Here is a 12,907-nt window from a genome sequence, read left to right as displayed (position 1 = left end):
TATGAATCATTTCCCAATACTTTTTTACCCTTTTACAAGTCCACCACATATGAAAGAACATTCTCAGGCTCCCAAACTTTTAATAGTTGGGTAGAAGCAACACAAACCTACGCTGGGCGACTTTTCCTCTTGCGCACAATTGATTAGAGGTCCCCAGAACCCTGTTTCCTTTTCCATCTGGCTTTCCAGTCTAAAGTGGCCCTGCTTGGTGTGTGGGTGTTTGTGTAGTGCTAGCCCAAGACATTTTGCTGCATGTGGAAAGGGACAGAGCAGAAAGCTGCCTTCTGCCAAGTCTGGCCATTGGTCCATTTAGTGCAGCATCATCTAAACTGACTGGCATCCGCTCTTAAGGGTTTCAGACAGTCCCTGAAGGTGATGAACCTGGTGCTCCACTGCTGAGCTTTGACCCTTCCCTTTCCCTGACCCATGTGCAGAATCTGGCAGGTCTGCCAGTTGACTCTCTTCACATGGGATGAGATAGCATCGTCTGCTGCAACTTGAGGCCAGCAGGCTAGTTTAGAGGGTCCAGCATAGGAATGTAGTTGCATAGCTCCCTCTGACATCCCAGGAGAGAGTAAAGGAATGGCTCCGAGCCTTATAAGCAATAGCCTGGGAGCAGCAGTGGAGCAAGCCGATCGGGAGGTCTGCCATCACTGCCCCCTAGTACCTGCTGTTTGGGATGGTCACCTCCTTTGCCTAAGGATAGGGCTGGCCCTAAGCACAGGCACTCTCGCTTTGCCTAAAGACTGCACTCCAATGGGGGCACCGTATAACCCTTTCATTGGGTGACCTTTCTAAGATCAGCTGTATCTCTGAGACCCCATAGTCGCTTTTGACATCCAGGGGTCCTTTACCTTTACCGTTAGCTATTTCTGAGAGATTTCCTGTGTTGAGCAGGGATTCCCCAGATTTAAGGGGAAGTAAGGACTGTGCTTGATGGGATGCAGGTGGCGCTGTGGGCTAAACCACAGAGCCTAGGACTTGCCGGTCAGAAGGTCGGCAGTTCAAATCCCTGAATCCCTGCAATGGAGTGAGCTCCCGTTGTTCGGTCCCAGCTCCTGCCCACCTAGCAGTTTGAAAGCAAGTCAAAGTGCAAGTAGATAAATAGGTACTGCTCTGGCGGGAAGGTAAACGGCGTTTCTGTGCGCTGCTCTGGTTCACCAGAAGCGGCTTAGTTATGCTGGCCACATGGCCCAGAAGCTGTACGCCGGCTCCCTCGGCCAATAAAGCGAGATGAGCACCGCAACCCCAGAGTCGGCCACGACTGGACCTAATGGTCAGGGGTCCCTTTACCTTTAAGGACTGTGCTTCTTTCCTGGAAAAGGGGGGGGGGTGTTGCTGGATTTCTAGACCAATCTGGAAGTCACCATCCTTCAAACGCGGGGGGGGGGGGCAGGGAGAGACTGCCCCTAATCCCAATTTTAGGAGAGCTATTTGTGGCTGTTCATATGCAGTCACAACATTAAACCGATGAGTTGTTGAGCTCTGAGCCTGACCCAGAGCATGGCTTCTTTCTAAGGGGGCGGGGGCGGTGAGGACCTCTGGCCAGGAAGGGATATTCTTGTTCTATTTCCAGGGAATCCCAGGAATCAAACGATCGTTAGCAGTTGTAGAGGGGCACCCACCTTGCCATGGCTCTCTTCCTGATTGCGTCTCAATCCCCGCAGCGTCCAGCCGGGCAGCCTTATTTTGAGTGCCCCTCCGGCCAGGCGGAGCCAAACCCCGAGCCTCCCCCTGCCCAGCTGCCGCTGTCCATCACTGTTCACCTCTTCCCCCATGGGACTGGAAGCCAGAACTTTCCCGGTGCGCATTCCCAGGAAAGTCTCTGCAAAAGGTAATAAGACTCTGGAACAATCCCGATTTCGCAGGTTAGCCACTTTGAACGTTACCACCACATTTGCAAAAAGAGATTTTATTAGACCTCCTGCGGGGTTTTAAAAGTCTGCTTGCTTTGTGGGAAGTACATTAAGTCTAACCATTGATCTAATTGATTATTGGACCACAATTAGCTAAATACACACTGTTGTCCTGAACACACTCGCCAGGGGGTTAAGGCTCACCGAGCACCGTGGCTTTACTTCCGAGTAAACCTGCTTTAACTCCAACTTCTCTTTTAAGTTACACGGTATTTCTTGCCTGTTAATTTACCGTCGATCTGGCTGTTGCTTATCAGATTCTCCTATATTGATATTACCATGTGTTTTTCCTCTAGATCGACCTCTTAGGGATTTGGATAAGGGATAATAATTGTGAAGCGATACTGTCTAGCAAGGAACAACTTTAAGGTCCGGACGGTTGTGTTCAGACGACCCACCGGACGCTTGGATCTTAAAATTTGATTTGTTCAAGTGTGTTGCAATATGGGCACATATCCCCCCACCCCTTCCCTATTCTGCCGCGCGTTAGAGGGATGTCGAGTTCTTTGGAGCAAACGCATTAAATGCTGCCATTCGATGCTTTTCTTTTCTGCATTGTCAAAATCTCAAATTAGATTTTCTAGTGGCATAGCCACGCCCCTTCCCCTTCCACACCCACCCCATGGATTTATTAAAAAGGTTATGCATAACACGACATCGCCCAGCTTCCGGGTTGTCTCTTGAGATTTTCGTTCACTGCTTACTGAAGGCAAGAGCGTTAACTTCACACCTTTAAACGGCTTGCATTGCAAATGGCAGGAGCCCAGCAAGGGTTTTCCGCATGCAACCCGGCGCCGATTCCTTCCGCGCGCTGCCTGCAGCAGCTCACTCGCAGTATATCATAGCATTGCAGAAGGGTAGACTAGGAGGAATAGCTGTCAACGTTTCCCTTTTTTTAAGGGAAACTCCCTTATTCCGAATAGGATTCCTCGCAAGAAAAGGGAAAAGTTGACAGCTATGCTAAGAAGGGACCTGGAGGGTCATCTAGTCCAACCCCGTTCAACACAGGAATTTGATTCCCAGGTGCAACCAATTCAGTAAAGTTCCCAGCGTCCAGCATAACTGCAAGCGGAGCAATTCGAGAAAGCGCCTGCTACCTAATATTCCGGGCTGGAGGCGGAGCCGCGGGAGTAGAACGTTCCATAGCTCTGCAACTATTGGCTGCCTGGAGCGGGCGGGGGCAGCCTGCTTAATTAGCATACGCGACGTCGCGCCGCCGCCGTGCCGGAAGTGACGCGCGACCCTTGCCGGCACGGCTGCTCCTGACAGGAGCTTCCGGTGTGGCTTTATCAACCCCCCGTTTTTGACCGTTGGCGGCGGCGGCCTCTCGCTGCTGGCATGGAGGCGACGGCGGCGGGGCCCGGCGAGCGCTGGGCGCCGGTGGGAGCGGTGGCCGAGGCCCAGGCCGGGGAGGAGGAGCCCGCGGAGGGGGAAGAGGACGCGGCGGCGGAGGCCGAGCCGGGGTCTCCGCGGTCGCTGAGGGCGGAGCGGCGGCGCCTCCACTCGGCGCTCTTGGCGCTGGCCTCGCACTTCGCCCAGGTCCAGTTCCGGCTCCGGCAGGTGGCCCGCGCCGGCCCGGGCCAGCAGCAGCGCCTCCTCCGCGAGCTGGAGGAGTTCGCCTTCCGAGGCTGCCCGGGCTTCGGCTTCGCGGCGGCGGACGGGGTCGGCGGCGACGCCAAGGTGAGCAGGAGCCGCTTCCTTCCTTCTCGCTTGCGCCTACGTGGCTCAGGTGCCGGTGGCCAGGCTAAGCTGCGGACCGGCAAGTCTTGACCCGTGAGGCGGGCGACCCCGAAGCCCCTTCTCTTTCGTCCACAATGCGCGGCGCGGGGGACAACACCAGACCTGTTCTCAAGCACCGTTGCTATTATTATTCTTATTATTTATTTGATTCATTATTATTATTTATTTGATTCATTATTATTATTTGTTTTATTATTTTATTATTTTATTGCAATCGTTCGCTTGTTTGCAGATAGGTCTTATATATTATTATTATTAGTAGTATTATTTATTGAATTTATATACCGCCCTATACCCGGAAGTCTCGAGACGTTTCCTAGAAAAGATCAACATATAAACCACAATATATTATATATACCTTGATTCTCAAATGCCTTGGTACTCAAACAACTTGGAACCAAAACACTGCAATCCCGGAAGTAAGTGTTCCAGGTTACGAACTTTTATTGGAAGCCAAAGGTGCTCAGTTTTGAGTGCCACACTTCCGTTTTGAGTGTTAAGCTGAGGTCTGTTTTTGCGGCTCTTTTTGTTGTGTGACACTGTGGAACCCAGTCAGCTACTGATTGACTGATTGTGTGACTGTAGTACATTGTTTATTGCTTTCGTTATATGGGTCAATGGTCTTGTTAAATAGCAAAATTCGTGTTAAATTGGTGTTTTAGGGGTTGTTTTTAAAAGTCTGGAGCGGATTAATCCCTTCTGCATTACTTTCTATGGGAAAGCGTGCCTTGGTTTTGGAACGGACTTCCAGAATGGATTAAATTTGAGAACCAAGGTACCACTGTTACAACCCCCCCCCCAAAAGAGCCACATTTTAAAAGGACATAGGATGTCAAACAGATCAACCAAAGGCCTGGTTAAAAAGGAACATTTTTGCCTGGTGCCTAAAGATATACAGTGGTGCCCCGCAAGACGAACGCCTCGCGAGACGAAAAACTCGCAAAACGAAAGGTTTTTTCGTTTTCGAGTTGCTACGCAAGACGAATTTCCCTATGGGCTTGCTTCGCAAAACGAAGCTTGCCCCGCAAGCTCCGGGGATAGTGGGAAGCGCAGCGCGTCTTCCCCGCTGTCCCCGGACCTCTTTTGAAGCAAGGGGCGGCGCGGAGAAGATTGCTTCTCCCCATTGCCAGCCCCGCAAGCTCCGGGGACAGAGGGGAAGGCGCAGCGCCTTCCCCTCTCTCCCCGGACCCCTTTTGAACCAAGGGGCGGCAAGGGGGAGAAGCAATCTTCTCCTCTCTGCCCCTTGCTTCAAAAGAGGGGACAGAGCGGCGCTTCCCCTCTGTCCCCGGACGGTCTCCATAGGAACGCATTGATTGATTTTCAATGCATTTCTATGGGAAACCGTGCTTCGCAAGACGAAAAACTCGCAAAAAGAAAAAGCTTGCGGAACAAATTAATTTTGTCTTGCGAGGCACCACTGTATAATGAATGTGCTAGACGAACTTCCCTTTGTGGAGAGCATTCCACAAACGGGGAGCCACTGCAGAGAAGTTGCCACCCTCCAGACCTCTCCAGGAGGCAGCACACAAAGAAGGGCCTCAGATGATCTCAGGGTCCGGGTAGGTTCATTTGGAAAGAGGCAATCCTTGAGGTATTGCGGTCCTAAGCCATATTACATTACATTATTTATGTACTGAATTTGTATGTCCACAGGGGTGCCAACTTGAATAAAATATTGGGGTGTGTGCAGGTAAGTCCCACCCCGCATAATTGATCACGTGACATGGCACACACACACCATTTGAATGGTAATTCTGATCAACTTTTTTGATGGGGCCCAACCCACTCAAATACTTTGTCGGGCCCTTCGGCTCCTAAGAGCTGGTTCCTATCCAAAGATCACAGGGCTGTTCGCAACATAAAAATACAAAATGCAAAATGCACATGCGCAGAAGCAAAACAAACACATACCGTAATCTCCCCCCACCCATTTTAAAAGGCAATAGAATGTGAATTAGCCAAGCGCCTGGTTGATGAGAAACGTTTTCGCTTGATGCCTAAAAATAGGTGTGTATGCAGTTGTATGCTTAATTGATTTTTTTAAAAATGATTGTTTCACCCCAGTGCTTTTGGTGACCATTGTTTCCCCTCCCCCCTGTAAGACTTCCTGTAAATGAAAAATATGGGGTATAAATAAGTATATAATAATAATGCATGTGAAGCAGATTTGACCACTTAAAACTGCTACACAAAATGCTCCTAGCTTTTGAAACTGTCAAAGGCCAGGTAAGAGGGCTGGGGATGAAGTAAATCCAGAGAAGCTATTTTGAAATACACAATTTTTGGATGGCTTTATACCTGCATAAAGGACTCAATCTTTTAAACGGAGCAGATCTTTTTAGAATCATGTATGATAATTAGAAAGGGAGAAGATGGTGGGGTCTCAGCTGTGTGGGTGCACCCAGTGAGTACCTTTGTACCCCTGGAGGCCATTGATAAGGGTGATATTGTGGTATGTAATCAGTCTTTTTAAGTGCTTTGATCAGATGGTGTTCCTGTGAATTTCCAGGGCACACTGTTTTTTGCCCGGTGTTAAATAGCACCCATGTTCAGCTCCATGTTCAAAATGTTGCTATCAACCTTGATTGCATGAAAACAATACTTGAATACACCCAATTGGTTGGTTGTAGATTGTTATCCCACGCACACCTATCCAGGATTAAACATCATTTTGGCTAGTGAGACTTCTGGGGTCCACATGAGTTGAATGTGGGATGAAAGTAAGATGTAAACATACCCCAGAATGTCAAAGTAATATCAGCCGGACTTACCCTGTATTTTGAGGTACAGTATCTTAAATGATCTGAGTGGCTTCCACTTGTGGTTTGTTTTCAGAGAAACCATGAGTGCTGCACTTAATGCAAAGCAAGCCTTTGGTTTGTTTGCTTCCCAGTGTGGCAACAGCAGGCGTGGAGGATGAGAAAATTTGGGTTTGGAATTTTTTTCCATTATGCCCTAGTATTGGTGCTTGCTCACATTAAACAGTAGTTTTATTTTTAACCACAGTTTAATCTGCCATTCAAACCCTACCACTGTGGCTGTCCTTTTATCCCTTTGGGTTACAAAGCATACACAAGCTGAGTGAGTTTGCGCACCTGAGCGATACCTCCATATCTGTCATGCATACCTTTGCACACCCTTACTTCAGCGATTAGAGCCTGCTGTACAAGAGAGGCTTGTATTTTTAAACTGATAAGCAGGATACGATGTGGCTGTTTTGAGACACGTGGTTCTGAGGAATGTTTCAAAATTTGTGTGTAATGTTCATTTATTTGATTTCTTCCCTGTCCTTCATAAGGTCCCAGTGTAGCTTACAATAAAAGAATATATGTTTATAAAAACAGCTTAAACCATGACAAAAAACACACAAAACTGTTCCACATGTTTTTTCTTCAGCAACTGGATACTTGCTGTCTGTGGGGTGAAAATGAAATTTCTCTTTGAGGCCTTGCTCTCTTCTCCAAAGGGGTGCAAGGTAAGATATTATCTCCTTGTTTCAGAGTGAGCACGAGAAGCAGGAACAGCTTGAGGCACGGAAGGAGAAGCAGCGGGAACTCATACTGCAACTCAAGGCCCAACTGGATGACTTGGAAACTTTTGCCTACCAGGAGGGAAGCTATGATGCACTTCCACAGTCCATGGTTGTGGAGAGACAACGGGTGAGGCCTAACTTCCCTGTAGAGGGACACTCTTAGCTGAACCAGCTGGGGTTTAGCCCTTTGGAGTGATCTTCAGAGAGGGAGGGGGAAACACCTCTCAACTTCCTTCCTGTGTGGTTTTACAGGTGATTATTGAGGAGCTGATCAAGAAGCTGGACATGAACTTGAGTGAGGACATTGCCTCACTGTCCCCAGAGGAGCTGCGTCAGCAGGTGGATGCTGCTGTGGCACAAATTGTCAACCCGGCACGTGTGAAGGAGCAGCTGGTAGAGCAGCTGAAAACCCAGATCCGAGACCTCGAGATGTTTATCAATTTCATTCAAGGTCAGTAGGCACATATCTTGCATAATTTGGGCAGTACATGGAGGCACTTGACCTTGGGTATTCAGGGGTCCAAGGTACATACGAAATGTGTGCAGATAACTTGAGAGTAGAGGCATGGGGTAGTTTGTGGCAGACCATGATGCTAAATTCACATTAGCGTTAATTCACTTTGACAAGTTAAGACATCTTATGTCTTGTAATTGAGATTTGAGTAAAAGGAAGGAGCAAGCAATAGGAGGATATTCAGTAACAAGTCTTGTTGCTCTAAGTGCCACAAAAATGAGTCTAGCAGCACCTTTTAATGCATTCATTATGGCTTAAGCCTTCCTAGATCATGTTCACTGAATACATTATCCCAAGTTGACAGTTAGATCCTGTAATAGTGTTGTTTGAAAAGATTGACATCTGAGTTTGTTGCAGGGTCCGATCCCTGTGTTTGTGTCTTTTTATGCAGCTTGTCGCTGGCGAGTAGATGTTTTCGGTTATGGGGCTGTTTGTAAGCAAAGACTGGCCTATTACATAAGAATTGGCTTTAGATCAATCCTGATATACTGGAGTGATTTTAGCTGTGAGGCGTTACAGGACCTAACAGGGTAAACCACAGCATTAAGTCATTGGGCTTGAATTGCAACCATCCAAAGATTAAATTATATAACCTGTGATATTCGATCACAATACTGTAATGGGTTTTATTCCACTAGAGGTGTGAGTTAGCTTTTCGGTGCTAGGAACTTGGTGGCATTATCCATAGTGAATAGTTACTAATTATTTTTTGTATATTTAAGATTTAACACAGTCCCCAGTCTGCATTTCTTTTATTTTCTCTGGTTTCATTGCTTGCACTTTTTCTCTACACCCCATATGTATATATACTTGCTAAGTGAAGATAATGCTTCATGTATCTCTAAAAACACTTTCACATCCCTGCTGAAGTGGACTCTAATCTGTAAGAGCGTATGTCATAGTGAATTTGTGAATCGTTAAATTGCAACATTTTTGTTCCCCCCACTCTTTTCTTTAACAAGGGCACTCCTGGACTAGTTGTTCATATAACCATTATTATAGTACCTCTTTTCAGGGTGCCTGTTGTCTAAAGAATGGCTTCTCTGAATCTGGATTTGGTTTGGTGTGAGAGGGTAGCACAGAAACAAAGTATGTCTGCACCTTGGAAATATTTGTCTTCAAATGAAAATGAAGCTGAGGAGGAAGAGTCATTGCTGGGATAGAGCTGGGGTTTAGAGCATATTGTACATGGATATGAATCAAGGTTGTTCTAGGTTTTACAATACCTAGTAAAGTATACTTTTCTGGCTTTACAGAAGAAGTCAGCAGCCCAGGTAATGCAGAGAAGGGGCATTGTGACTGTTCAGGTGGAAAAGCTGGAAGTGGCAACTGCAAACCGAACACACGGCAGCCTCCTGGAAGACACCGAGGTGGGTACCTGGAGATCCTTCAGGGTCTTGTATGACACTGCGCATGGTCAACAGATGGCTTTTTAATTTCATTTTGTTTCATTGTTTTATTTAAGTTATATGCCATCATTTATCAATAATTTATTCCAGAGCAGATCACAATATTACAAAGAGTACATCCCCATTAACACTATAAAATACAGATTAAAGCTTACAGAAGCACCGCAACATAAAATGTTTATTGCTTGGCACCTCTAAAACTATGGGGAGATCTGTGTGTGTTGCAAAGACACTTTGAGTAGTGAATTGGGTCTCTGCCACCTTTTAATTCTTTTCTCCCTGCCAGCCCCATAGAGTAGCTTCCTTCACTAATATGGACCATCCCCTGGTGTCTGTACCAATGCCAGCCATTCTCTTACTCTTCTCACCAATTACCAACCTAAGATGAGGCCAAAGTGGGGCCTACTCCATCACTGCAACACTCACTTTTTGTTGCCACTTTGTCCCTGTCCCAGATAATCAGAGTGAAACCAGTCTCCCATAAGACGACCCAAGGATACTTAGACCTGCAGTACAAACTCTGCCCCCTCCCACACAGCTTGGCAGGGTTTAATGTGTGGGGCCCACACCTGCAGCTGTGCTACCCATAGCAGGAGATGGACAGGTGGAGTGAGCTTTGTGCCAGTCAAAACCACAACAAGTGTTTGCTTTAACAGAGCAGAAACCACTTCAGTCCGTCTGCTCCTCTAAGGAATGTTTCCTTTCCTCTCTCTGATTTTGTAGTGAATCCTGAAGATGCACAGAGGATGCGAGAGACGGGATTACATCTCATGCGCCGAATGCTCGCGGTGCTGCAGATCTTCGCGGTGAGCCAGTTTGGCTGTACAACTGGACAAATACCACACCATCTATGGCAGAAGGACCAGTCTGACAGGGACTATTCACCCTTGGTGAAGAAGTTAGAAGTGGCTGTGGCCCATGTGAGGCAGCTGGCTCAGAAGTACCAGCTGACAGAGCCAGAACATGTCCTCAGCTGCTCGGGCTTCCAGGATGCCTCTTTGGGCGGGCGGGATGAGCTGACGCTGGCTGTGCGTAAGGAGCTGACAATAGCTGTGCGGGACTTGCTGGCCCACGGTCTCTACACCCCATCGCCAGGCATGAGCTTGGTTCTAGCCCCCATTGCCTGCTTGCTGCCGGTACTGAGCTCCTCTCCTCAGGCCATGCACCCATGGGAGCTCTTTGTGAAGTATTACAACTCTAAGAACGGCCGTGCCTTTGTGGAATCGCCAGCACGCAAACTTTCCGAGTCTTTTGCCCTCCCGGTGATGGGGGGAGTGCCTGCCACCCCGAAGCAGAGCCTGCTGTCGGCCATCCACACTGTGCTGTCGGAGCATGACCCATTCAAGCGTAGTGCAGACTCGGAGCTGAAGGCGCTGGTGTGCCTGGCCCTCAACGAGCAGCGCCTGGTTTCCTGGCTCAACCTAATCTGCAAGTCAGGGGCCCTGATCCAAGCCCACTACCAGCCCTGGAGTTACATGGCCCAGACAGGCTTTGAGGGGGCCCTCAATCTCCTTAGCCGCCTTAGTAACCTTCGATTCAGCCTCCCTGTGGACCTGGCAGTGCGGCAACTGAAGAACATCAAGGATGCCTTTTGAGTGGCTGAGGAGTCTGGAGTCCAGCCTCAGCCACTTTGAGGAAACACTTCTGGCACAGACCAGCAGGCCACTTCTGTGCGTTCACAAGGGGGAAATTGCTGGCAGTTGATGGTCTTGTGTTGCTGAGTTGCTACTGGCTGCCTCCATTGCATGCACCAGACCGCATGGAGCTCCTGTTAATTTCCAGGGTCTTTATTGTGGTAGCCTCCTTGGTGCTGTGCAGAAAATGTCAGTGTGCACAGTTCTTAGCTATTAAGGATAGGCTGTAGTGGAACCAGTCGGTAGGCTTGGCAGGAGGGCATCTCTCCTACCAGAGGGAATTTCTACAGGGCCAATAGGAAGCTATTTATATCCTGAGTCCCATGGAGTCAGGGCTAATCCACAACAGTATAGACAATATTTTGGCTACATCACAGAAGAGTCCTTTCTTTCCCAAGGAGGCGTATGTGCCAGGCACACCATTCCAGACCTATAGTTTCATATTATCATATCATATATAAAATGCACTGGCTGAATTACCAAATCTGAGCAGGGTCCTTCCCTGTGTTTGATGGCCTTAAGCTATTTGACCCTCATGCTGCAAGGGACCAGTCACTTGCAGGGAGCTTTTCCTCCCAGTCAGATTATTGTGTTTTGGAAATGGATCTCTCATGTGCTTATTTGTTAGCAAATGGCCACAACACGCACCCAGTATTTACAACTGGCTCACTGGCAAGGTATTGTGATGGACAGGTGAACTCTTTACAACTTTTCCCTACTAAGTATTCAGGTGGTATGAGAGGTGATTTCAAGGGAAGTCGGGGAAGAGAAATGAAGAAAGACAATTCCTTGATCACAGAGAGAGGGTTTAGTCTGGGATCAAGCATCTTGGAGAGTGGGTTGATGTATCTATTTTTATCTCTAGTGGGAAAGGTGTTGAGCTTACCTGTTCAAATAGCAGTTGCCGCAACTCCCACCTTGAAGGAGCAAGCCATCAGTTATGTGTTCTTTACTGGCACACAAAGTCACCTCTAATTTGTTTTCGGATGGCCAACCCTCAGCTGTTCTTTTGGGAATTAGAACTGCATGACCTTGAACCTTTGGGTTCCCATGTCTGATCTGTGGCAGTAGTAAGGCTAGGTAGAATCCTCATGTGCTATTCTTCAGTGGAGCAGAACGGTGGTGCAAGATGCATCTGGAAATATTGAGACCAGGAGTAACTCTTCAGCTTGGGGCTCACCCCTTTGGACTTGGGGCACTGTCCTGAGTCTTCAGAAAGGCTGGGTGCGCATGGTTTGTGAACAATTCCTAGACCCAGATTTGCAACATCTGTAACTCTTACCTGGCGTCTTGTAGGCATCCTGCATTTGTGAGATCTGAAGATTAAGGCAAATTGCACTGTCTTCAAAGCCAAATCTGACAACATCCTCAGAGTGTGCAAAGGAGGTTCAGTGGCAAACAGCACTCTTTTGTGTTAGGTGAAGTCTGTGTATTTTTTGCAAGTAAGTTGGCTTGTGACGTGTGTATGCTAAATTGTCCTGCTGAAACTCCTCCGTTTAATGTAGGAGCTCTTCTATTTTTACTTGTTGATTTATGTGTTGATGCACTTAAGAAAATTCTGTCCTTGGTTCCCGGGTATATCTATTTAATGCTGCGTGTTTTTGTTTTAACTACATTTCAGTGCAAAAGGAAGAATGTATTTATGCAGAATTGTATCTGTTGTTAATAAATTCAGTCTGTCCTCTTTCTTATTTTTGTTTTCTGTGTTTATTTTCCCTGCCGTTTTTGACAGTTGTGGGGTCTTCCTTCTTGTACCGCATGTGTTTCCAATATGTGCAGAAGCAACTTGGCTCTCTGTGAAATTTCTCTTTAGGACAAAATGAAATTAACATATGGCACATCTTAGCTTCTCAAATATTTAGTAAGCAAAAATGTTACAGTCCTGTGTGGAGGATAGTTATTTGGGGGCATACCTATAGTTATAATGAGAAAGCTTCATACTTGGCCCAGTATATCTGAAGGAGCGTTTCCAACCCCATCACTCAGCCCGAACACTGAGGTCCTCCTCCGAGGGTCTTCTGCTGGTTCCCTCACTGCGAGAAGCGAAGTTACAGGGAACCAGGCAGAGGGCCTTCTCGTAGTGGTGCCCTCCCTGTGGAATGCCCTCGCATCAGATGTCAAGGAAATAAACAACTATTTGACTTTCAGAAGACATCTGAAGG

General features: G+C 47.5%; 2 protein-coding genes across 2 annotated transcripts in view; one reads left to right on the top strand and one right to left on the bottom strand.

The window, feature by feature from the left end:
- The window catches only part of LOC310690663 (putative protein PTGES3L), a 37,624-nt gene extending 34,614 nt beyond the window's left edge, over positions 1 to 3,010 (bottom strand). Inside the window, exons 1-2 of the mRNA XM_083470087.1 lie at positions 2,647 to 3,010; positions 1,626 to 1,825 (exon numbers count right to left, since the gene is read on the bottom strand). Of these exons, the coding sequence (XP_083326213.1) occupies positions 1,626 to 1,633 (8 nt within the window). The 5' untranslated portion in view covers positions 1,634 to 1,825; positions 2,647 to 3,010. The remainder of the gene's footprint in view (positions 1 to 1,625; positions 1,826 to 2,646) is intronic.
- A 158-nt stretch (positions 3,011 to 3,168) lies between these two features.
- Positions 3,169 to 12,436, top strand: RUNDC1 (RUN domain containing 1). Its single transcript, XM_083469885.1, has 5 exons — positions 3,169 to 3,596; positions 7,157 to 7,315; positions 7,441 to 7,639; positions 8,959 to 9,072; positions 9,835 to 12,436. Exons 1-5 carry the CDS (start codon positions 3,255 to 3,257, stop codon positions 10,704 to 10,706), a joined length of 1,686 nt encoding a protein of 561 aa, XP_083326011.1. The 5' UTR covers positions 3,169 to 3,254; the 3' UTR covers positions 10,707 to 12,436.
- The last annotated feature ends 471 nt before the right edge of the window (positions 12,437 to 12,907 follow it).

Source organism: Podarcis liolepis (genome assembly GCF_965112155.1).
Source record: "Podarcis liolepis genome assembly, chromosome: 13".
In the NCBI taxonomy this organism is placed as follows: domain Eukaryota; kingdom Metazoa; phylum Chordata; class Lepidosauria; order Squamata; family Lacertidae; genus Podarcis; species Podarcis liolepis.
Note: the sequence above shows the minus strand (reverse complement) of the source record. Positions and strands in the feature narration are given on the sequence as shown.